The sequence below is a fragment of the Chaetodon auriga genome, chromosome 4 (genome assembly GCF_051107435.1).
Source record: "Chaetodon auriga isolate fChaAug3 chromosome 4, fChaAug3.hap1, whole genome shotgun sequence".
NCBI lineage: Eukaryota > Metazoa > Chordata > Actinopteri > Chaetodontiformes > Chaetodontidae > Chaetodon > Chaetodon auriga.
The window spans coordinates 6,073,830-6,095,967 of NC_135077.1; the positions used below are offsets into that span (position 1 = coordinate 6,073,830).

General features: G+C 43.5%; 1 protein-coding gene across 2 annotated transcripts in view; it reads right to left on the reverse strand.

Moving 5' to 3' along the window:
• ube2o (ubiquitin-conjugating enzyme E2O) overlaps window positions 1-22,138 on the reverse strand; it is a 32,607-nt gene that overhangs the window by 3,274 nt on the left and 7,195 nt on the right. The window contains exons 2-21 of one of the 2 annotated variants that reach the window (XM_076728425.1): window positions 13,764-13,823; window positions 13,215-13,325; window positions 12,549-12,646; window positions 12,318-12,381; window positions 11,715-11,858; window positions 10,669-10,778; window positions 10,382-10,532; window positions 10,039-10,096; window positions 8,813-8,978; window positions 7,458-7,613; window positions 6,633-6,787; window positions 6,119-6,231; window positions 5,719-5,847; window positions 5,166-5,255; window positions 4,744-5,068; window positions 3,199-3,563; window positions 2,893-3,073; window positions 2,212-2,348; window positions 1,209-1,412; window positions 681-738 (exon numbers count right to left, since the gene is read on the reverse strand). In XM_076728425.1, the coding sequence (XP_076584540.1) occupies window positions 681-738; window positions 1,209-1,412; window positions 2,212-2,348; window positions 2,893-3,073; window positions 3,199-3,563; window positions 4,744-5,068; window positions 5,166-5,255; window positions 5,719-5,847; window positions 6,119-6,231; window positions 6,633-6,787; window positions 7,458-7,613; window positions 8,813-8,978; window positions 10,039-10,096; window positions 10,382-10,532; window positions 10,669-10,778; window positions 11,715-11,858; window positions 12,318-12,381; window positions 12,549-12,646; window positions 13,215-13,325; window positions 13,764-13,823 (2,875 nt within the window). The remainder of the gene's footprint in view (window positions 1-680; window positions 739-1,208; window positions 1,413-2,211; window positions 2,349-2,892; window positions 3,074-3,198; window positions 3,564-4,743; window positions 5,069-5,165; window positions 5,256-5,718; window positions 5,848-6,118; window positions 6,232-6,632; window positions 6,788-7,457; window positions 7,614-8,812; window positions 8,979-10,038; window positions 10,097-10,381; window positions 10,533-10,668; window positions 10,779-11,714; window positions 11,859-12,317; window positions 12,382-12,548; window positions 12,647-13,214; window positions 13,326-13,763; window positions 13,824-22,138) is intronic. The other variant, XM_076728426.1, reaches the window with a different exon arrangement.

Sequence of the window (22,138 nt, forward strand, 5' to 3'; positions counted from 1 at the left end):
AGAACTTTAAATTGCCTGTGTGTGAAATTTGCTATATAATTAAATCCACGTAGTCTTTACAGATTTCATAGATATATGCAGATTATTATAAAGCATCACGTTATTCAAACACAGACAATACTGTAAAAGATATCTGGGAAATCCAAAGGTAGGAAGTTGTTTTTCCCCATTTCCACTTGGATTTAAGATTATACAAAATCTATTCTGTGTGATGTGAAATTAATGAGACGAAGGGAGCAAATTCAAAACCGGTCAAGCTGCCAAACAGTGCCAGCAGGTTCAGAGTGGTTATTTCACAAGGTGGTAGAGGACATTTTAACCAAAATCTGGTGAGGAGATGACAAACATGCAGTTGAGTGAATACTGCATCGCACAATTAAGTACACATTTTTACAAGCATCAGCTCTGAGCCTGTGGATACTGATTTGGTCCAACAAAATAAGTGAATAAAAATCTGGACTCAATCTGTCTGGCAGGCCAGACTGCAGATGCTTTCTGAAGAAGAGGTTTTATGGGAGTGGTGTATTGTCTGTGTGTGAGGCAGATACATTTAGTTGAATGACTGTGCGACACTGCACTTGAAGCCCTTCTGAGCAAATGAACACATGAATAAAACATTTTTGTGCTGCAGAGAAGAGAGGGGGAAGTGTGTGCGTGTGTGTGTGCGTGAGCGCACTAACCTTGTATGGAGATGAGGACTTGGAGGAGACTGGATTTGCTGGTCCATCTCTCAGTGCCCTGTGCATCACATCAAAAGATAACAAATCAGCACTAATTGTGGAGAAAAGCACAGAGAGACCAGAGTTCTCAGGATTTACAGTTGAGACACCATGTTTTACTCTGCCCTGTAGGTGGCGTCATGTTTGCCACTGAAACAGCCTTTGGAAGTAAAGCTTCTGTAATCCAGTTCAATTTACCTCGACAGTCCACTCAAAGCATAATGTGACTGCTGACACGTTAGAGCCAAAGTTACTACGTCTCCAAATAGGGAGCAGAAACATGAATGTTCTATTTATGTGACTGGAGACGTTAGACCACAATTCTTGGTTCAAAAGAGGCTTAAATCAGTTTCTGCAGGCTTGACACAAGTAGTTCCTTTGATTTGAGGTGAATACCCTCGATTGTAACACGGAAGGCTGCTGTTGTTAAAGTTAAAGTCTACAGGACATCATACCTGTACAGACATAAACCCGGAAAGCAGCACTCACCTTGCCGATCCAGGTGCCCAGCAGACTGACGCAGACCTTGCCGTTGTCGTACAGGTTGGGATTGAGGCGACCGCTGCACTGCGACAGGTAGCGAAACAGAGGCGGCACAGCTGGGTAGATGTTTGGCAGCTGGATGTCAAACAGGAACAGACCATCCTCGTAGGGCGTACGAGTCGGCCCTTTGATCAGAGCTGAGAACAGATCCTGCGCCGAAGAAAGCAAAGATCTTTATGGGACATTTTATGATGTGTGCACTCACTGCCAGAGAATATGATCAGATTAAAAGAATAAAGAAGCACTTCATCATCAGGACTGCCAGCTTCTATCTTAAACCTTGATCTTGAGGATGTTACTTAAGAGTATTCATATATTAATACTCCTTTTTTCCATGAAACCCTTCTGCTTTCTTAAACATAATAGATCCAGCTACTTCTCTCTGGTCCTCCTCTCTGTTGTCGCTGATGTTTTGAAGATCAAGAAAAAAGTTCAGTAAGATTTTGAGCCTGTGAAACGATGCTGTGTGGTTGTATATCACCCTTACCTGTGACAACCTTTTAAACCAAAGGAAGGTCGTAAGTGTGTGTGTCAAATTTGTACTTCACAAAAATCACTTCTGAAAATATCTCCACACACACTTACAAACTAATGTTTTTAATGCAGTTGGCATACAGGTTTAAAAATGGTGATTTACAACCACAGGCTCTGAAACGTGTGGACATCATCTCACCAGCTTGAAATCTTACTGACTCGTACTTGGGAGGGTAACATCAGCCTTTCATAACAGCAACTCTGCAGTGAATTCTGACAGGACAAAAATGCATTTAATGTTGAATCCTGGCAGCGAGCCAGCGCACAGATGGATAGAGGCTGTCAGTACTGCCGGCGTAGGTGAGTTTTTTGTCAGAATACTAATCCAATGAACCAGGTGAGGAGTTATTTCCAAGTAGTCACAACAGTCAAATGTGCTGGTCTTTTACCATGACATTAATGATGGGACACCCACCATGCGATCTTCAAATGTTTTGACCATGATGCCGTCCGGCAACGAAGTTGCTAGTAGAGCCATTTCCTTCCTCACTGTACTGAAGAACTTCTTTGCCTCCGCTGGCTGAAACTCCATTTTCTTAAATGAGTGTGTGTCTACAAAAAAGAGAGAGGACAGACAGATGGTGATTGAACATACAATATAGCTTGTGTGGGCAGGAAAGTCATCAAGCTAAAGGATATGTGTGTGTGTGTGTGTGTGTGTGTGTGTGTGTGTGTGTGTGTGTGTGTGTGTGAGAGTGTGTGTGTGAGAGTGTGTGTGTGAGAGAGAGACAAAGTGTGATTACAGGATGTGAATGGGAGGCAGATACTGTCATTCACTGTAATGGAGAAATGGGAGTGAAAACAGTCTATACAAGCATGATAAAGCCATAGGTCTCTGTTTCATATCAGCTCGTATGACACAATACAGGTAATCTGGCTTCTTGAGAGGAGTTGGATTTCTGTCGTGTAAAGTTCAGCTGACTTATCTGGTTTGGTTGATTGTGTTTTCAATCACCTAATTAACGCTGATAGTAGAGACTGCCAGGTAGGAAAAAGGAAAAATAGATGGACAGAAGAAAGAAAGAGAAAGAAGAAAGAGGGAAGAGAAGGGAACAAGTCGTAAAGGGATGATCCATTATGAATCCTCATTCCTCACCTGGTGCCCACTCCAGCACAGAGAACACCTCTCCTTTGGCACTGGTGAAGGTGACACCAGGCTTGCCACCGCTCTGTTGGCACAGCACTGGTGTGTCACTGAGAAACTCACTGGGCCATTCTTGTCCACCCACCGGAGTCTGCGGCTCCTGCTGGGGCTTCTCCTCTCCAGCTCGCTCTGCCTGAACAGTAACAGACCAGTAAGTAAGACACAATCAAGACAGAAAATGTCAAAATGTGGCTCTTGCTGCTCATTCATTTGAATTGCACTGGCAAATATGTGCACACAAACGTTGTAGACACCCACCTCTGTCCCTGCTCCTCCACTGCCCCCTGCCTCCACCACAGCCTCCATCTTCTCCTCTTCCACAATGGCCACATTGTCCAGCGTCTTCCTCAGGTTCTCCTGCAGCTTCTTGATGTCGTCCAGGAAGCGTTTCTCCTTGGTCGGTTTCTCAGGGGCTGAGGGTGTCACTGAAGCCGCAACGTGAGTTGTGGAAGTGGGTTCTGCGGAGGTCGGGGAGGTTGGAGAGCCGCCGGTCCAGAGCTGCTCCACAGTCATGTTCTTCAGGCTCTCCAGGATCTTCAAGGCCTCTTTCAACTCCCTGAAGCCCCGAGAGGCACCATCTTTGGTGGGCTTCTCCGCTCCATTGACTGCCCCTGGAGTGGTTCCTAAGCAGGCAGGATTATAAATGCAGGTATAATATACGTATAGGTATAAGTATATAGTACAGGTATAGTTAGAGTCATGTCAAATAAGACACGGGTGCAAAGTTTTCTGTGATGTGAAAGACTCAACTGATGCTTGGAACCCCTTGAGACTGTTTTGCTATTTAAAGTTATTCAGAGTTTTGTTTCAAATTCAGGATCAGGATTAAAACACATTTGGTGCTCTAGTGAGTATTTACAGCTGTGGGATCATTTATGAGGAATCAACTCAAAATACATCACAGTGCCAATGTTCATCATAATGAAGGATATCACTCAGTGCAACAGTGTGGCTCATTAATGGGTTTTAATTAGTTTTAAAAACAGTTGAGCTCTAAGGCACAGAGGAATAAACTATATCAGGTGAATACACAGGCAATACCTGTTATTGGGGTCAATTTGTTGTTGGTTTTGGTCTTTTTGTGTGATTTGTTGAGAATAAAAAACATACAAAACAACACCAGTGTTCTCATCAAACCAGTGTAATATTGCACATTATAACAATTCAAGTCAGAACAGAATGACTCAAACTCATTCAAAATGCAGCCGCTGAAGTGGTGAGAGGACACGCACAGCTGAACATATTACTCATTTACTTAAATCACTTCATTCATGCTGTTCAGTACTGAATCATCTTCAAAATTCTCCTTAGTCTTCACAGCACGTCACTGTTTGGCTCTGCAGTACATTTCTGACCTGCTCACTGACCACAGCTGTAACGCTCGTCCTGTTCTCTGGAACAAACTGACTGATGACCTGAGATCGATGACAAACTTTTTATTTTCTTCGGTTCACGACTGGTTACTGTGGTGTGTGTGTCCATGTCTGCGGGTGGGTGTTCTTTTCTCGTGTTTTTTCATCTTTTGGAGTTGTTGAGTTATCTTATTTTTCTCAATAAAACATATTTGTGTTACATAAATAATGCCTTGCCTAAAGACACAGACTGCACTAAAACATTTTGTAAGGCTTTAACACTCAATAGCTCTAAGTAGGACAAAAAAAGCTCTTGTTTTTTGCCCTATAGAGGACAAACCATCACATCAGTGGTACAACATTCAAGCAGAATGATTTATGTGTTGCACTGTGCAGTTGACACTATTCCCCTGAACCACAACAATACAAATCTCACAAAATAAGCTCTCACCTCCTCCAGAAGCAGGACCAGCCACAGCCACAGACGCCTCTCCCTCCTCTCCTGGGGCTCCTTTAGTGGGGCTGGTGACCCCAGCTTTGCTGCCCTCTTGAGGGGGGATGATGAACGTCGTAGAGCTAGTCGGGGTGGGGGTGGGGGTCGCTGTGTCTGTGACATCTGCGTTGTTGACGTGGCTGTCTTCCTCCGTGGTGAGGCCGTTATCCGTCTCCCAGCTGTCGCTCTCGTCCTCCCACTCCTCAGTGGACAGGACGCTGCTCGTCTCCTCCACCGAGTCGTAGTCGGTCTCCTCAATCTCAGACTCGACATTGTAGAGGTGCTGTTTGTGTGTGTGTTTATTAGGAGATGGTCAGTTACAGACATCTCACATCGAATGTCAGAAACAGCATTCAATTTCATCAAGGAGAAACTTTTACCTGTGGCAGGACGATGGTCATGGAGTTATCCGCCCACACTACCTCCACTTTGCTGCTCACATCCACCCTGGACACCTGGCCAACTGATGTCTGAGGGAAGGAGGATGTAGAGAAACAACCCTCATCAACAACCAACAACACGTGATTTAATGTGACAGCATGTCTAAAAGGATATTGGATGTTGTAAAGATTGCAAATCCCCCTGAGGCAAATTTGTGATTTTGGGAAATCTAAACAAAACTGACATGACTTGACTGAAAGAACAAGGCCTCACTAGCAGACAGCAGAGTCTATTACTCCATAATATGAAACTCTTGGATGAAGGGAGCAACATGCGGTGCTGATGCACTTGATTTTCTTTAAGCTTTACCAGAAAGGGGTCAAACATGTAATATTTGTAAGGTTGCTGAAGGTGGTTGCATCGTACTGAGAGGTTTTTTCTTACATGTTGCCCACCAATTATGTCAATGAGGGTAGATTAAAAACTGAAACAGCTTCAGTGCAGTGTATATGACAGACAGGTGAAAGAAAAGAGGTTTTCTTATATTCCCACCTCATTTTCGCAGTCATTCTGTCCATTCTCTGAGTTCCAAATCCTGATGACGATGTCAGTGGTGCGGAAGTGGAAGTCCGGGTGATCCGCAATGTCGTACACGCTGACATCCTCCTCCATGCCGATAACCTGGATTAACGCAAGAAAGAACACCAGGCCCATTTCTATTAGGAAATTGAAGAACAGCGTACAGCAGCCAGGTGTCACAACATAAGACCACCTGCACACAGTGTATAAAGGAGTATAGGCAAGTCCACCACAGCCCCCGCCTCCCTCTATAACACCACCAATATATTTTTCATGTTAGCATCTCTCTGACACACACTCACCCGAACACACACATCAAGTATTTTCACTTTCTTTAAAGCACAAACACGATTGCCTTGTTTTCCTGACTGACCTCCACGTCGTCACTGGAAGAGTTGAGTTTGATCCACTTGACAACACATGTTCTGCCCTTGTGATCACCTGACTGGATCACACCATACACTCCTGGGTCCTGGAGAGCTTGAGCTGAGAGAGCACACAAACACACACAAAGTGCTCAGTTTAGAGAGCAAAACAAAGTACACAAAACACAAACACCCAAACCTCTAATGGCAAAGATTTACCACAAATAAAGAAGCATTTGCCTGGAATAAAATGGAGATTTGAGCATATAACATCGGAGCCTTAAAATCCATCTCTGTATTTTCAGTCTGTTTCACGGACACACACACAAACTTGGCATAGATTCAGCAAATGACCCAGATACAGTAGGTACAGGGTGGCAGGGTGGCCTATATAAAAAAATCTCTTCGCAGTCCACAGGGACAGAAATCTGTCTTCACTAGTCTGAAAAAGTGAAAAGGAACAAAGTGAAATAAAACAACAAAAGTCATCTTGAAACAAAAAAGTTGGTTAATTTTCCTTACGTCGTTTGTCTACGACGAAATCTCCGGGACAAAATTCGTGGCTATCAAGGTGCTGGATGGGGATAAGGTCGTTTGATCGGATCCCCTTCTCCACCCGCCCGTCCTTCCACATCACATCAGCCGTGGTCTTTGTGGACACAACCTCCACTGCCACCCTGCAAACACACGGATCAGAGTTACATATGGCTGCAGCAGATGGGCTTGCTCAGTTTGATTTGGTATGAAGAATGTTTTGTAGAAGGTTACAAGGCTCAAAGGTAAATGTTGACTTAATAAATCTGCTTCTATATAGAGGAAGATTTTTTTCTTGTGGTTTCCAACGTTTCACTGATCACAAAAGGAAAACTACTGTACTGTCAGATGTTTCTGCTACCTCTTCCTGTCTTCTTATGTACTGTTCCATTTATCTTCACTCTAAAGGTCAGTATCCTCTAAGGACTATGCACAGCCAAAAGCTGCTGATTGGCAACTAAACGGCAAAGAACGGAAAATCTGCAGTGTTGTGGTATGTTTGGTGAAGTAAAAAAAGTGAGGGAGAGTGTGAGTGAGTTCTGTTTTGGAGGCCGAGGATGAGTGTGACAGGGTGAGCTTGAGGAAATGACACCATCAGTAGTCTGCCCTCTAAGACTTTATGTGTGCGGCTGCTGTCGAGCTCCGGTGTCACCGTCAAGAGAGAGGATGGAGGGACATAAAGACAAGAGTGCTGTCAGGTTTTCCAGGGTGAAAATGTGTAGGAAGCACCGTCAGACTAATAGATCTGTCAAAAAGCCAAAACACTTCAGGAGTTTGGTGTACTGGTGTACGACTCCCTCACTGCTAACCCACCGGTCTCCAGGCTTGAACTCGCGGGAAAACTTGGTTCTCTTCTTCTTATGCTTCCTCTTCAGGTTACGAATGGAGAGCGGGATGCTCTTCTTCCGATTGGTTCCCAGACCGCCGCTCTGAGAGGAGGCTGTGGAGCTGGCCGATGACGTCAGAGAGCTGCAACCAGGATTATAGTCGCAGGTTAATTAAGACCATATCTCATTTAATTATGCATATTGTACAAACGTACAAACACAGGATAATTTTCCTCTATGAGATTGTTCTATCAAAAGTCAGAAAGTAGTGAAAAAAGCCTTTTGAACTTCAAAAGTGACGTCTTCAAATGATTCGTTCTGTCCAACCAACAGTCCAAAAGATAAAAGATATCCATCTAAAATCATAGACGACAAAGAGAACTTGCACATAGGCATCTCTGATGGACTGAAACCAGATGATTATGCTGAAATAATTAGATTTAAGTTTAGGACAATTAAGCACTTTTTTTTCTGTCATCCACTATTCAACTGATTGACCAGTTGTTTAAGCTTTAATTTACAGTACACCAAATAAGAACAGGGCTTAAAGCAGAGCTATCTGAGGTTTATGCAGAGATCTTTCAAACAGTTGCCTGAATGAAGACATACAGGACGAACTGTAAACACAACATGCAAGATTTTATGAAATACAGCTATAATGAGGCGTTTAAGGTTCACATTCTGTTGAGGTTGTGTTTAAGAGGTGATGATTCAGCTCTGTGGTCATTTCTGAGGTGCCACCTGTGTCAGCCTTTGGTAGCCAGACTGATAAAACTTCTTTCCATCACCTGTATTTGAGGGATAATTAACCTGTTCAACTATTCCTCGTATTTCAGTAATTAAAAAGTGCAATCAAACCTAATCAAGGTGCGTGTGTTATCATGTCTCATACCTCCCTCTGCATCACACTCCACCACACTCATGAGATGGATTTCATTAAGAAACAAGTGGCTCAGCTTCATTAATAATACAACTCAAACTTAACCAAGCAAACTCAACAATGAGAGACTAACATTTTTCAATTTAAACTGCAAGCAAATTCGAGTGGGCAACACCACACAGAATAATTAGCCACAACTACTGCAGGCCTGGAGTAGAGACGACTCTTTCCTCCATGCTGTCATTTATTTTATTTTGCCACATGTAAAGTAAAATCAGTTGCATGAAACACACTGATGATGAGGTGCAGAACAGATGTGGTTGCAGATGTTTGCTCTGCCGTAATAAGTGATGTTATTTAACTGGATTTCATTATATGAGATTAGATTTTTGCAGGAGCTCATGTTGTTGTGTCCGTACCCTGTCTATGACATTTTAAAACAAACAGCCATGTGAACAGACCTGGTATCATCAGTGTCCTCCGCAGCCTCGTCGTCAGCGTCCTGCTCCCCGTGTTCAGCCGAGGTGTCATTGGTGCTCTGGGCGTCCGGAGGGTTCTGCATGGGAACCACAGGGCCGTTGTTGTTGGGATGAGATGAATCTGTCTGCTCTGGTTTGAGCTCGCCTGCTGAGAGATCAAACAGGGGAGGACGTGTTAGGATTTCTATTTTCAGGTACTGATGGATCGACAATCCTCTAAAACAGGAGATGGAGAGGTTTATATGTAAAACACAAAATCATTCAGAATTGAAAATTATGTATTTATTATATCCATTTATCACACTCTGATGAATCTTGAAATTTGGTGAAAAGAAAATATGATCACAGCCTGAGCACTTTAGGTTTTTTATTTTGCTGTGGCTTTACAGAGAGACAAAGACTCATCATGCAGGTAGATAGATTTCTCAGAGTGCTGCACTCCAGCACCATTTTCAATTAGTTTGTTCTCTCTGTACTGAACCCGATTTGTGGAAAGGACTCCCTCATGTCTCACAGGAACCTTGAATCATTCTGACTCTGCATTACACAGAGACACTTAGTTCTCAGCCACTTTAGGAAAGATGTAAGCAAAAAAATAATGCTCATTTCTCTGACAATGATAAATGAGCAAGGGCTTTGAGTGTGGGAGAAATTTGTGCCCTCTTTATTCTGCTCACCGTTTCACATTTAATGCTCATTTAAAACCCTGATTCATCTGCACTTGCTCTCATTTCTGTCTTACAGCTAACAGTGAAGGCGCTGTCTGATCATGTTTTGGACTAATGACTAAGTGTGATGACCACTGCTGCAGTGCTCATAGAGACCAAACAGGTTATGTGGACTATGGACATTGATCAATTATTGAATTATTTCTCATAAAAAAAACTAAAATAAATAAAAAGCTGTTCATGAGGGGAAATGGGGCCAAATGAAACGAGAGAGGAGCAACTTGTTCACTCTGTGATTATTATTTTCCATGTATCAGTCAGGCTTGACTTAAAATGATCACTGGTGTTGTGGCGTTGATGTTTGATTTCCTGTTGGCACACGAGAAATCGGTCTATTTTTAGGTGAGTGAAATTCTTCAACATTAGAGCCTGGCTGGGTTCATGATGGAGGCAACACCAACAGCATTTGAGAGCAGAAGTGCGTGTGTGTGTGTGCGTGCGCTGTGTGTGCGCGCTGTGTGTGCGCCTCTGTTTTCACACCTTGTGTGTCGGCGTTCTCCGTCTTCTTCCCCGAATCCTTCTTGAACATCCTTTTCAACTGCAGGAGACACACACACACAAACGCGCACACAGTGAGAGTTTGAAGATGATCAAAAATGCCTCACAGTTTAGTACCAGCAGTGTCTGTAATACCAAGGGACATCCAACGGTGGAGGACAACTTTCTTAAAAAATATCCGGCACCGTGATCGTCTCCTGTTCATTAACTTCTAGTGTAAAACAGGTGATTGTAAGTGCTAATGTGCTGTATGTTCTACATACACTCTGACACGCACAGTTAAATCTATATGTGCTGACATATATAAATAACATTTTAGCCTCACCTTTCTGGCCACGGGGTCTTCGGGCAGGACAGGGGCACCCTCAGGTCCTTCACAGGTGATGCGTGTGGCATCCCCCTTAGCTGGGAAAACATATAGGGCTCTTTCTCCCAGCTGCCTCTGGGTGTGGTCGTAGTATCCTAGACGTCTCACCCTGAACCAAACCAGCACAGTAGAACAACAGAGCAATTAATCCTCAATTAATACACTTCAAGCAACGACAAACAGAGCTCACAACAAGAGCAGAAATGAAGCTGTGTGAGGACATGTGGATGAACGCTGCGACTGACCTGCAGAGGTTCTCCTGCGTGATGGTGGAGGGAGGCGGATAGACGCTGTCAGAACCTTTGGGAGAGTAGCTCTTGGTGATCCACGTCACCTTCAGTTCTACCACTTTAACCTGAGGAGAGCACACCATGGAAACCATTTAGACAAGTGGAGATGCACAATTGCACGTAAGCCCCAATTTAATCAAGAACTGTATTTGATTAACACTGTTGTGATACAATTCTGCCACTAAAAATAGCACTGCCTTGTCTTACGGAGAGGGGATTTAATTATCCACACTGTACAACCAAGTGCTGTGTTTATAAAAACCTGCATTTACAGTCCGCCACCATTATTCATAACGAGAACTCTTCTGCTGCACTGTTGCAATTAATAATTCACCAACTACATTTACAAGCCCAAAATACCCAGTTTTTTGTCCTTATTACAAAAAAAGACAACATTCTAACTAAAGTCTATACACTGCTAAACAAAATGAATATCCCACTAATATTCCCGTGAACATGCATCTGTGAACCCTCAGATTAACGAACATAACCTGCCTCTTTCTTTCGTTCAACTACCCTCTTGAAAAGGTCCGCAATGTGATATCTGCAAATATCCAAAACCCTGTTGGCATCCAAGTCTTTCATAATGTTTAAAGGTATGTTTCTCCTGTTGGCCCGACAACTGACAGAGCTGACCGTAAACAGGCAGAAGGCCGTGTGTCACAAACGGCAGCAAAAACTCCACAACTCCACAGCTGTGAAGCATGTTTTGAATGCACTGTATAGATGTCCAAAGGATACTCCGAAACCCTGAATAATGTTGCTACAAGCCACGTCGATGCCTATTCGGAATAAGACGCAGCTCAGAAAATCCAACCAGAATATGCTGTTTACATGACCCCTATCAAATTTGGAATATCGTCATATCCAGAATAATAGTGGAATTTCAGCGTGCATGTAAACATAGTCACTGATCAAATCAAATAAAGGATGTTGCAGTGAAAAGAAGAAGGTGTGTTCAAAGACAGTCATCATCATCATTGTTGTTGTCGTCGTCTTACCTCCTCGACCACGACCCTGAACTTGCATTTCCTGCTGAGGACAGGCTTGACTCCTGACAACCACTGTACATTAGAGAAGACTTTGGCTGGACCAATCAGGACTTGGCCTGGGTAGAAACCGTACGCCTCGTCAAAGAATAGACCCTGAAGAACAAACACAGTGACGAGGACACAATATAACAGAAGAACTGAGAACATGGTGAGATGATTTATAAGCTGTTTGAGTCAACCTAAAAATGCTACGTATTACTTAACACTTACTCTTGTTTTTACACAAACTAGACCTACACACATGTAAATGTCCAACTATATGATTCAAAAGTACATCAGGCAGAGCACCACAAAAAATAAAATGCAAAGAAACCTCAAGGCTGTTTCGAGAGGGCTGATTTGAGTATCAATGGATAGAGAACCAGGCGATAAATAAACAAAACAAATGAATACAACTGATCCTTTATTGTAGATTATAACAAATAAGAAGCGTTTACAGACTATGAACCAGCTGTTTCTATCTAGACAGGAGCATTCTGACCCCTGAATAATAGCTGTTCTATCCGGGGTGGCTGTACCTGAGGTGACAGATAGGCGCTTGTGGCTACATACCGAATCACTGACATGTGGACAGACGTCGTAAAGCTTGGCACCGTCCTCCACACTCATGGAGCATCTGAAGGGTGGCAAAGAGAGAGGCGACCAGCTGACATTCACTGGATTCGACACAGATGAATGTGTGCCAGCATGCTGACACTGACAGACTCTAACATGGCCACAGTACACGCTGTATAAATCACATGCAAGAGTGCACACACATGCACGCACACACACGTAGTCTACCTGGCTCCATTGGAGAGCTTGAGGATGATGTGATTAGTCAGGTCGTACACTTTCCCCAGCCAGAAGTCGTAGGCAATGTAGTCGCCGTACATGAAAGACTGCAAAGAACACAATGCCAGCAGCAAAACTATCACTTTGAAAACATATCAACAAATCCCTTTAGACACTGGAATTATGAAGGTACACAGTCATTGTTTGCAGTGTCATTTTCTACATGACTCCTATTCAAAAACCACTATTGCTCAGTGTGAGTAATTAAAAGTACTGATTGTGCTATCTGAATTCGATAATGCTTTATTTGACAGGTCTGCAGTTTCCAGGAAATGTTGTGGAAAGAATTATTTAATACGGTATTAATTATCAGAAAAAAGTGATGATCACTACATTTCAGTGCAAAGACACTCGTCAGGTATTTGTTGCTGAACTGAAGTGCAGCTCTTTGTAAATTCCCCTTTAGTGTTGACAATGTGTGGAAGTTGATTTTTATTACCCACAAACACACACAACTATCAACTATCACTTCCCACATGTGAATAAAAATATATTTCGTGCCAAATTACATACTTCTTTTCAGGAAATATCTATCAAAAGAAGTGTTACCATAAATGTATTTGAAGATCCTGCATGAGAGTATGAAGGCCCTTCAGTAAAATGTCGCTCTCTTACCCAGATGTGCTGCAGGTCTTTGCTGTTAACTGGATACAGAACACAGTTTGTTCCCACTAGTTTCACTGCACACTCGATGTCAATGTTGGTCACAATACCACACTGGTTGTCCTGTAATGCGACAAACACAAGTTCAGCATGTCATATCAAGTACCATCACTGCTCCAGTATCCTGCACATCAAGAGGGACACTTGGGTTTTGTTTGTAAGTGTTTTAACTTTCCTGAGGTCCACAAGCATCACTGGTTTGATGGTGAAGAAGAAAACACCTGAACTTCAACCAAACGACAATCAAAGCCTTAGTGTTGTATCTATATTCAGACTGGGAGTTACTGTGTTTGCTGTGTTTACTGTGCACAGTGATTGTTTTTTTTGTAAGTGTCAACCTGCAATAATATTCCAGTCATGCTGATGCAGCAAATGGAACAGAGCGGTGAACAGTGACCCGACAAAGAGAGGCTTGATTGGAAAAAAAAAAAAGAAAAAGAGAAAAGCTAGAAATAAGACAGAAGTGAAGTGAAGTAGATGCACACTGAGGACTCCACTTACATTGGAATTGTTTCGTCGCACAATGTCTCTGATGACGATGGATCGATCTTCAAGTTTCAGCTGGAGAAGAAAGAGCAAAGAAGTTCAGAAAATGGTGGCTGCGTGACCTCGTCTTTAAGAAATCTTACACCAACAGAAACTGCTGCTGACTGTCTGTCACTGACATTAACATAACTTTTAATGCAGAGCAGAACTCTTCACATCAACGACCCAAAGATGAACCCTGGAGAAGAACTTCCAAATGAACCAACTAAACATTAAACACGGGCACACTCAGACCGTGACAATGTGACTGATATGATTTGTCACACCCTTGCCCTGTTCCCACTCACAGCCATGAGAACTGCAGCATGCACAGTCAGCAGAGCTGCAACACCCCCTGAGAGCAGATCAGATGATTCTGCTATCCAAACACAGAGACACATTTCAATGAGCTGGCCAGCATGTGCCTCTGGTGTGAGAATGCAGCCAGTGTGATTAGCACTGAAGGAGTCAGCAAACATATTTTCACTATCAAATATTAATCAACACATTGAATAAAAAATAGGATGTGTGAAACAGAACGGTTTACAACTACAGGACAGTTTGATGGACAGATGATGCCAAAACAACATTGATCAAGAGCTACAAGCCCGGAGACACAGAGGGCAGAAAACAGGAGCTGCTGGGATAAATTTGGCTCGAGCTCAGCTCCCTGTGGGATACCTTGTTCATGTGAGCAAACTTTTGCTGTGTCACTATGCCTGCCAGGAAGGCCAGTTGTTGAGTAATAGATCGATGAGTTTGGAGGCTAAACCCTGAGCAGTGGTTTGCAACTATGAGACAGCAGGATTTTACAACTCCAGGAAATGAACATTTCATCTTCTGTTCCCAGGTAAACATCAGAAATCTACAGGGAAAGTGTGCTTACACATATTAAGTTGGCCGGCACAGTGCCTTGCTGGATGACATCACAATGCACTGCAGCAAAAGTTAGGTTCAACTCTTTGCCTCTACTGTATGAATCTCTTCAGAGACACACTCCATCGACTTTACTTGACCCACTTGAAATTAAAACAGAGCGACAGAGGCAGAGTTTCACATCAGTGCCGCTTCTACAACAATAACCCCATTTAGACCTTCCATTAAAACGCATCTTGCATCCAGACTATATCTAGCTATTATTCAACGTGATTACATTAACACCATATTAATATGTGTCTCCAGTGTTCAGATTGAGATTGAATTGAGGACTGATCACTCCGTTCAGCATCTTCCTTTTGTTCTTACACCCTCCTCTCGAGGGGGAGAAGAAGCAGTCTTTGACAACTGGAATGCTGAAGACTAAAGCAGAGGAGAATGCCGTTTTATGAATCTCCTATTACTTCAGCTGCCATCAGTGCCAGCACTGTCCAATGATCTGGATCTGGAATGCAGTCGGGCTGGTGGGAGAGGACAGTGGCGGGGATCTTTATGGATGAAGACTGGGTGTCTAACCTACCCATGTGCGGTCAAACTTTGGATTTAACTTGCAGATGACTGCGACTGGTGTTATCCAGAAGAGACACACTTATGCTCAGCTATGAAGTTGGAAAAGAGGGCGACCTTTTGGTACCTAGCAACAGGTTTCATTTCCGCCCATGTAGTTGTTGTCTGTGGATGGAAAACACAATTCAATTTCCAACTGTTTTTAGCATGGTCACAATACGAGTTTGACCACCTCTGGAGGTTTTTTTGGCCGATTCTATTACAATCTATCCTCAATGGGTCTTGGGTGCATTTACACCTATAGCTTCCATGTGGAACCATCTGATTGCAATAACTCAAAACAAGTTTGTGTGGCAGAAAGTGAACAGTGGATAAAAAAATAAATATATGATAATAATTGCTTAAGCTTCCTGCAGGAGGCCCAGCTTCCACTCTTCCATGCAACAGCACAAGCTGCTCTGCTGGCAGTAAGTGCACAGCAAGGTTGCAGTGAACGAGAGGGGGTAATGTAAATAGGAGTAAAGAGGCTGAAGAAATTAAAAACATAGACGCCTGCCGCATGTTAAGTAGTGGCGCGAGGGGGGGGGTTAGGTCAGGAAAAACAGGAAAACTGAAGTAGGGTGTTGGCCAACGGAACAATGGCTGATAATTAAACCTTAAAAACTGAGATGAAGAGTCAGTTTTCAATTTTCTCCAGTAGAGTTATCATAGATTATAAATGTGCTGTCACATCTAAGCTTGGGTAGTATAATGGTATATAACACCTGGCAGCACACGTGTCCACTGGGAGAGATTTGGCGGTATTCATTTCGAGTGAGTGAGTGGGTGTGTTGATGACATTGCATTGACTGTAGCTGCTTCGTACTCTTGTCTGCGTGCCTGTATATTGCTTCCACTCTTTCAATGATGTTTGGATATGTCCAAACACATGTAGCATTGATATCACCATAAAAACAGTCATCATTACGAATGAGTCCTCCTCCTCCTGTAAGTAAGTGAGAACGCGTCTGACATGGATAAATGTGCTACATAGGTGAAAGGGCAACTCTGGTCAATTTCCAGACCTGATTCTGTGGACATCGACCAGAGCTGATGTGAAAAAACAGCTTTAGTGTCTCTGCTATGCATTCGGGCCATGCAGCACAATGTCGCAGTCTAGCTGCCTCGCAAGGTCATGTGATTTATTGTTGCTATACTCACTATACTTGTGAAGACAATCAATTTCATTCACCTTCCACTATTTGGTTTTCAAACATCAACCAAAATATTAAATCCTTGACTTAAAGGAAAGTTCCTGTATTTTTCAACCTGAGTCTTATCCTCATAATTGTGGTCATTCTGACCTGGGACCTGACAATTTTGAAGTCTCACACCTCTTCTGGAAACATGGCGCCAGCAAAACAATGTATTGCAAATTGTTGTCAATCAGCGGGAGCCTCCTAAAACTTTTGAAATAAATGTAAATTTCACATAAATGTGCTTCTCTGAGTCTAACCGAAAGCAAACACAGAGAGGAGCCCCATAGCTAAGCATTTGTTACCACTACCTCTACAACAGAGGTGACAAGTGCAAAGTTAGCATGGCCCAGATTGGCCAGATTTAAAAAAAAAAAAAAAAAAAAAAAGACCCAGGTTGAAAAATACCAGAATTCCCCTTTAAGTTTCATCAAATCCAAAAATGAAACCTGTCAATACATTCATATTATTTTTAATGGCTGTTTATGTCCAAACATGCTACCACGGACAGACGTACAAGCATCTGAGTGTGCATATTCACACACACACACACACACACACACACACACACACACACACACACACACACACTCCTGGGTCCTGGCAGTGCTTCTGCTTTGTCTCATTGCAACCTGACACCACTGAATTCTGGAAGAGGAAGAGCCACTGAGTGAGTGAGTGAGTGTGTGTGTGTGCGTGTGCGTGTGTGTGCGTGTGTGTGCGTGTGCGTGTGCGTGTGCGTGTGCGTGTGTGCGTGTGTGTGTAGAGGATACGATCGATGGGTCGCCATGTTCTCTTGTAATCTATTAAACAGCAGCATATCTGCTCCTCGTGTCTCTGTTGCTGGGGGTTAGAGTGCACTCACACACATACACACATACACACTCTCCTGTCTCCCTCCTCATCTAAACGTTTTAGCTGAAAGAAGCTTAGTAGTAGAGTACAAAACATTTATTTTTTTTTTTTTTGGATGGGCATACACACAGCTCTTCTTCATTAATATTCTTTCAGTGCATCATGCTGCAGTGCGCTACCGTAGTAACAGATTTCCTCACCAGCTCAAAAACAGTGTGTTTAAATCAATAGCATTTAGGCCACTGTAAGGGAGCAGACACAGCACCTTACATCTCACTCTGACCCAAACTACCAACAACCACAACAGGACATGTGCACCCAGTACAAATTATGACCAGTTGTACATTTAATGGTCAACCAGCTGCAATTAAAATGGCTGGCTAGCAATAGCATTGCCCTGTTCATAACTGTGATTTTGATTGCAACTGCATCATATCAGTTCTGCTACAGAGAAGCACATCCCTGCAGTGGGTGAGTCCGGGAAGATACAAAAGAGAGAGGACGGAGGACAGTTCCCTCTCACTGATCAGAGTGGTAGGAAGGTGGAAAAAGTCACAATCTGTTTCATTGCAGGGAAGTGTTTCCCTGAGACGACAGCATTAATGCAAACACACACTGAAAAATGATCAGAAAACTCGAGAGCTCGATTACAACAAAGCAGCCGACTGTTGCTATGGCTGGTGCAGTGATGATGAGAAGAGCAGTGGGAAGGTGCTGGTGGACACAAAGTCAGACGACAACAAAAAAAAAAGACGTGGCCATGCCGATGTGCACGAATGGATCTGTGCAGGGGTGCAGCACAAAAGTCTGGACCCCGTACAAAGGCATTCTCCATGAGCCCCTGATGCCCCTGGATGTGAGTGTGTGTGTGTGTGTGTGTGTGTGTGTGTGTGTGTGTGTGTGTGTGTGTGTGTGTGTGTGTGTGTATGGCGCCTGGCTCTGAAATAGACAACCTGGGCAGCCTCTCTGTCCAGGCTGATAAGGTAGAAGGGGCCAGATTGATTACAAAAATCGATGGAGGACAGTATTTGCTTTGACTTCCCGGCCTAATTAACACAAGTCACTATTCAGGTGCTGTACAAGGAGGAGGGGAGACAGAGACACTGCAGAGGACTGCAGCTCAGGGCCATGCCTGACAGACTAGATTTCCATTCTACGCTTTCTCATCTTTCAGCTTCATCTCTACACTAACAAGCCACTTGATCCACAAAACAGGACAGGGACTTTAAATAAACGTAAAATGAAAGTGGTTGCAGTAGTGGCAGAGGCACATACTGTACTTCTCTTCACACACACACACCTCACTGCACTCTGCGTCTATCTTACAAGTAAAATTCCTCCCACAGAGTGTTAAATATCGATCCGTGGTAATGAAGGCAAAGTCATCATACAGAGCTGCATCCTGACACCTTCAGCCTTCAGCCTCAGGCAAATCATGGCTCTGCTACATCATTAGAGTTTTGAGAAAGGAAAAAAATTATTCACTGTTCTCTATGAGCAGGTGAACAGACTTAAGCAGAGAGGCCTTCTGGATGCACACACTCAGGATTTTCCTAAAAAGGAATGCATAGCCAGTCATTAACAGCACACAGGGTTGAGGGTGGACTCTCTAAAAACACAGGGACGGGGGCCACATCGTAGGCAGCACACATCTAAGAGGAGTTTTCAAACCACAGCCAAAAAATCCTTCCGTGTCTGCCCTTAAAGACATTGCTGGGAGTCAGATGAGAAGATTGGTACCACTCTCATGACTGTACGGTAACGAGCCTCCCTAGTAAGAATAACTACAGTCAAGTGAGCCGTCATTTGTGAAAACATGGTCAAGCCAGCTGTGGCTTGGATTGTGATGCATCTATTCATGCTATTACAATACCTGATAAGAAAATGTATAATTTGCCAACTCTATGTTGTTAGCTTGCTAGCCATGCTAGCTTTTACAGTTTACGCTTACAACCCTACCTACACAACTTCCTGCCTTAACTGCTTTTTACCACACCATCAAAGTGAATTTCACCAGGCAAAATCAGGTCTGAGTGTACCTCAAAACAAGCACCATCCAATGCTCAAGAGCATTGTTTGGCCCACCAGGAGGTCACTTAGTGATATTCCACCTAACACATATCTTGAGAATCAAGCGCTAATCCCCTGCAAATTTGACTGGCAGAAGTTTTTCTGACCACTTCTGCAGAACAATTCACATCTCTGCTGTCCATGTGTGCTCGCTCAAAACAATACGGCTAAACACTGTGTTCACTTCATAACTCATTCAGAAACCTCTAAAGCTCATGTGCATTGGCGTGCGCATGGTAGACAACCCACCTCCCACGCTCTCTCTCCTGTCAGGAGAACTGCTCTGTCACGGTTTCCTCATTGGCTAACCTGATGCTGCGTTTGCTAAACAAAATGGAGTGTGAGGTCATCACACTAGACAACGACTTTACAAAGATGGAGATGACTATCTTAATAAGGATATCCCATAAAGGTATCCCTTATGTGGTATGAGGAAAAAAGATAAAAACAAAATCCAAATCAAGGTCCTTGCAACTTGGGTTGATATGGCGATAAACAACTGAGTCATCAATCAGTGTCCACACCCTGATACCGTCTCCTCGCTGCTGCAGGTCAGGGCTGTCTGACAGAGGACTATTGATTGAGACACACAGGAAGGGTGCACAGCTCTATTAAAAAGAAAGCAGGTACTGGACCTTTTACCCTCAGAGACCACAAGGGAATGACAAGAGTACTAATAGCACACAGTATCTATTATAGAACAGTCTCTTCACTGTGTAGTTTCAGAGATGAAACGAAGAAGAACCAGTAGAGAAACAAGAAAAAAAAAGACAGAAAAGGGAGGGAGGCACTAAGGGCCGCAAGACACAGGGAACTGTACATTAGGAGGAAGGAAAAGAGCATAAACAAGCACAAGATGAAATGAGAGAGGAAAAGGGAGATGCAGACACAGAGAATATAAGATGGAGACAGACAGTAGGAGATGAAGGCTGGGATGAAGAATGCTCGAGAGTCAATCACGCAGATGAAGAAATAGACGGACAAAGTCGGGGAAACGAAGAGAAGATGGTGAAGGGGAGGAGGGCGCAAGGAGAGGTAGACAGGGTGCGACGGGGAGAAAATGAAGATGAGCAGCGAAGGAGGCACAGAAGAGATAGCAGACAGCCCAACAAGTGGGAGATCAAGACGGATCCCAGGAGGGGGACAGAAAGAGAAAGAAAAAGAAAAAGCAAGAGCCAGAAATAGACAACAGCACAGCAAATACAGTAGATAGTGAGATAGAAAAAAGATGGGGGGGGAGAGAGAGAGAGAGAGAGAGAGCAGACAGTCTCCCACTGGGCAGGGCCATTACTGCAGAGGAAAAAGGGAGGATAAGAAGATGAGGGAGAGAGAGAGAAAGAAGAGATGGGAGGAAAGAGGGCTGGTGGGATGGATGCAGGCTCCAGTTGCGAGGCAAGTCACTTCGGAGTCTGTCTATTCCTGTTTGTGTGTTTGTCTTTGTGTGTGTGCGCGCATGTGTGGTCTATGCAGAGAAAGAGAGGATCAAATGAGATCCATTATCTCAGGGCAGGAGCTGGACGACCATCCAGTCAGCACCACATTACGTCAACATTCTCCAACACTAGTCTGCTGGGACACTGAGGGAGGAGAGGATGGCGGTGAACACAGGGGGAGGAGGAGGTTAACGAGATGGGTTAGGATGGGAGGAAGGAGTGGGGGAGGGTGAGAAAGGAGGAAGTAGGGGAGGGAAAGAAATACAGGAAGATTTGGGGAGAAGATGGGATCGAGGAAAAGTGGGAGCTGGGAAAAGGAAAAGACGCTTTTCATAGAAATATGAGCTGCCGATACCATCATGTAAGTGTTAATTAGAGGCAGTACAAATGGGAATTTACTGGCAGCTTTGGGTTTTCCAATATGATGCCGCAGATGAGTAGCAACCAAAGCAACTAACAGTCCACTGTCAACAGCCAGTAGACCAAGGATCAGTAGGACAATCCACTTTAAAGAGGTAAACATCTGCAGCTGCATTTATTGATTTGAAATGGTACAAGTGGAGAGTAACGGCTAAGAGAGCTCACAGTGTATTTTATAATCTTTTGGGATTAAAAAGTGGATTGATCCTCACCCTAGTTTCTCAACCTGTCTGCAGCAGTAAGCCGCCTAGGTACTGACCTCTACTGTTGGGTGATTGTGGATAGTCGCTCTGTCCATGTTGAATGCTGATTGGAGGGGAAACATACTTCATTAACATACAGAGAGGAGAGTGGAAAAGCAGAAGGACTGAAGAGAAGCAGAAAAAAGCATGCCTCTGGTGAGTGCTGAGTTCAGTCAGACATTAACCTGACAACAACAAACACAGACACAGACGGTTCATGCCAATGCTTGCTAGCTTACAGCTAATGTGCAGCTATTATGGCTGTATTATTATGGTTTGGGACGAATGAAATCATTTGCGTTCCTCCCGCAGGTAACGCAAATATACACAAATGGTTTTGTAGTCAGACTCGTGCGAGTCATAAAAGGTGAAAATTCACTTAGCGTTTGGTCTAAACCCATGTTGACTCCAGAGACAACAAAGACATGGCAGGCAGGGAAAGGAGAGGTGTGAAGCAGGAGAGGAGTGAGAGGGAGGTCGAGCATCAGTCAGCTAGCTGGGGCTAGCCCGTTAGCATGCTAACTTCAGTCGATATCTCTGCAAAATAATGTATACATGTCTTTGAAATCATGTTAAAACTGTTATTTCTTTATATTCTATTGATAATTTTAGTCAGTTTTTGAATGTTTTCAACTAAATCTTTTATATATTGC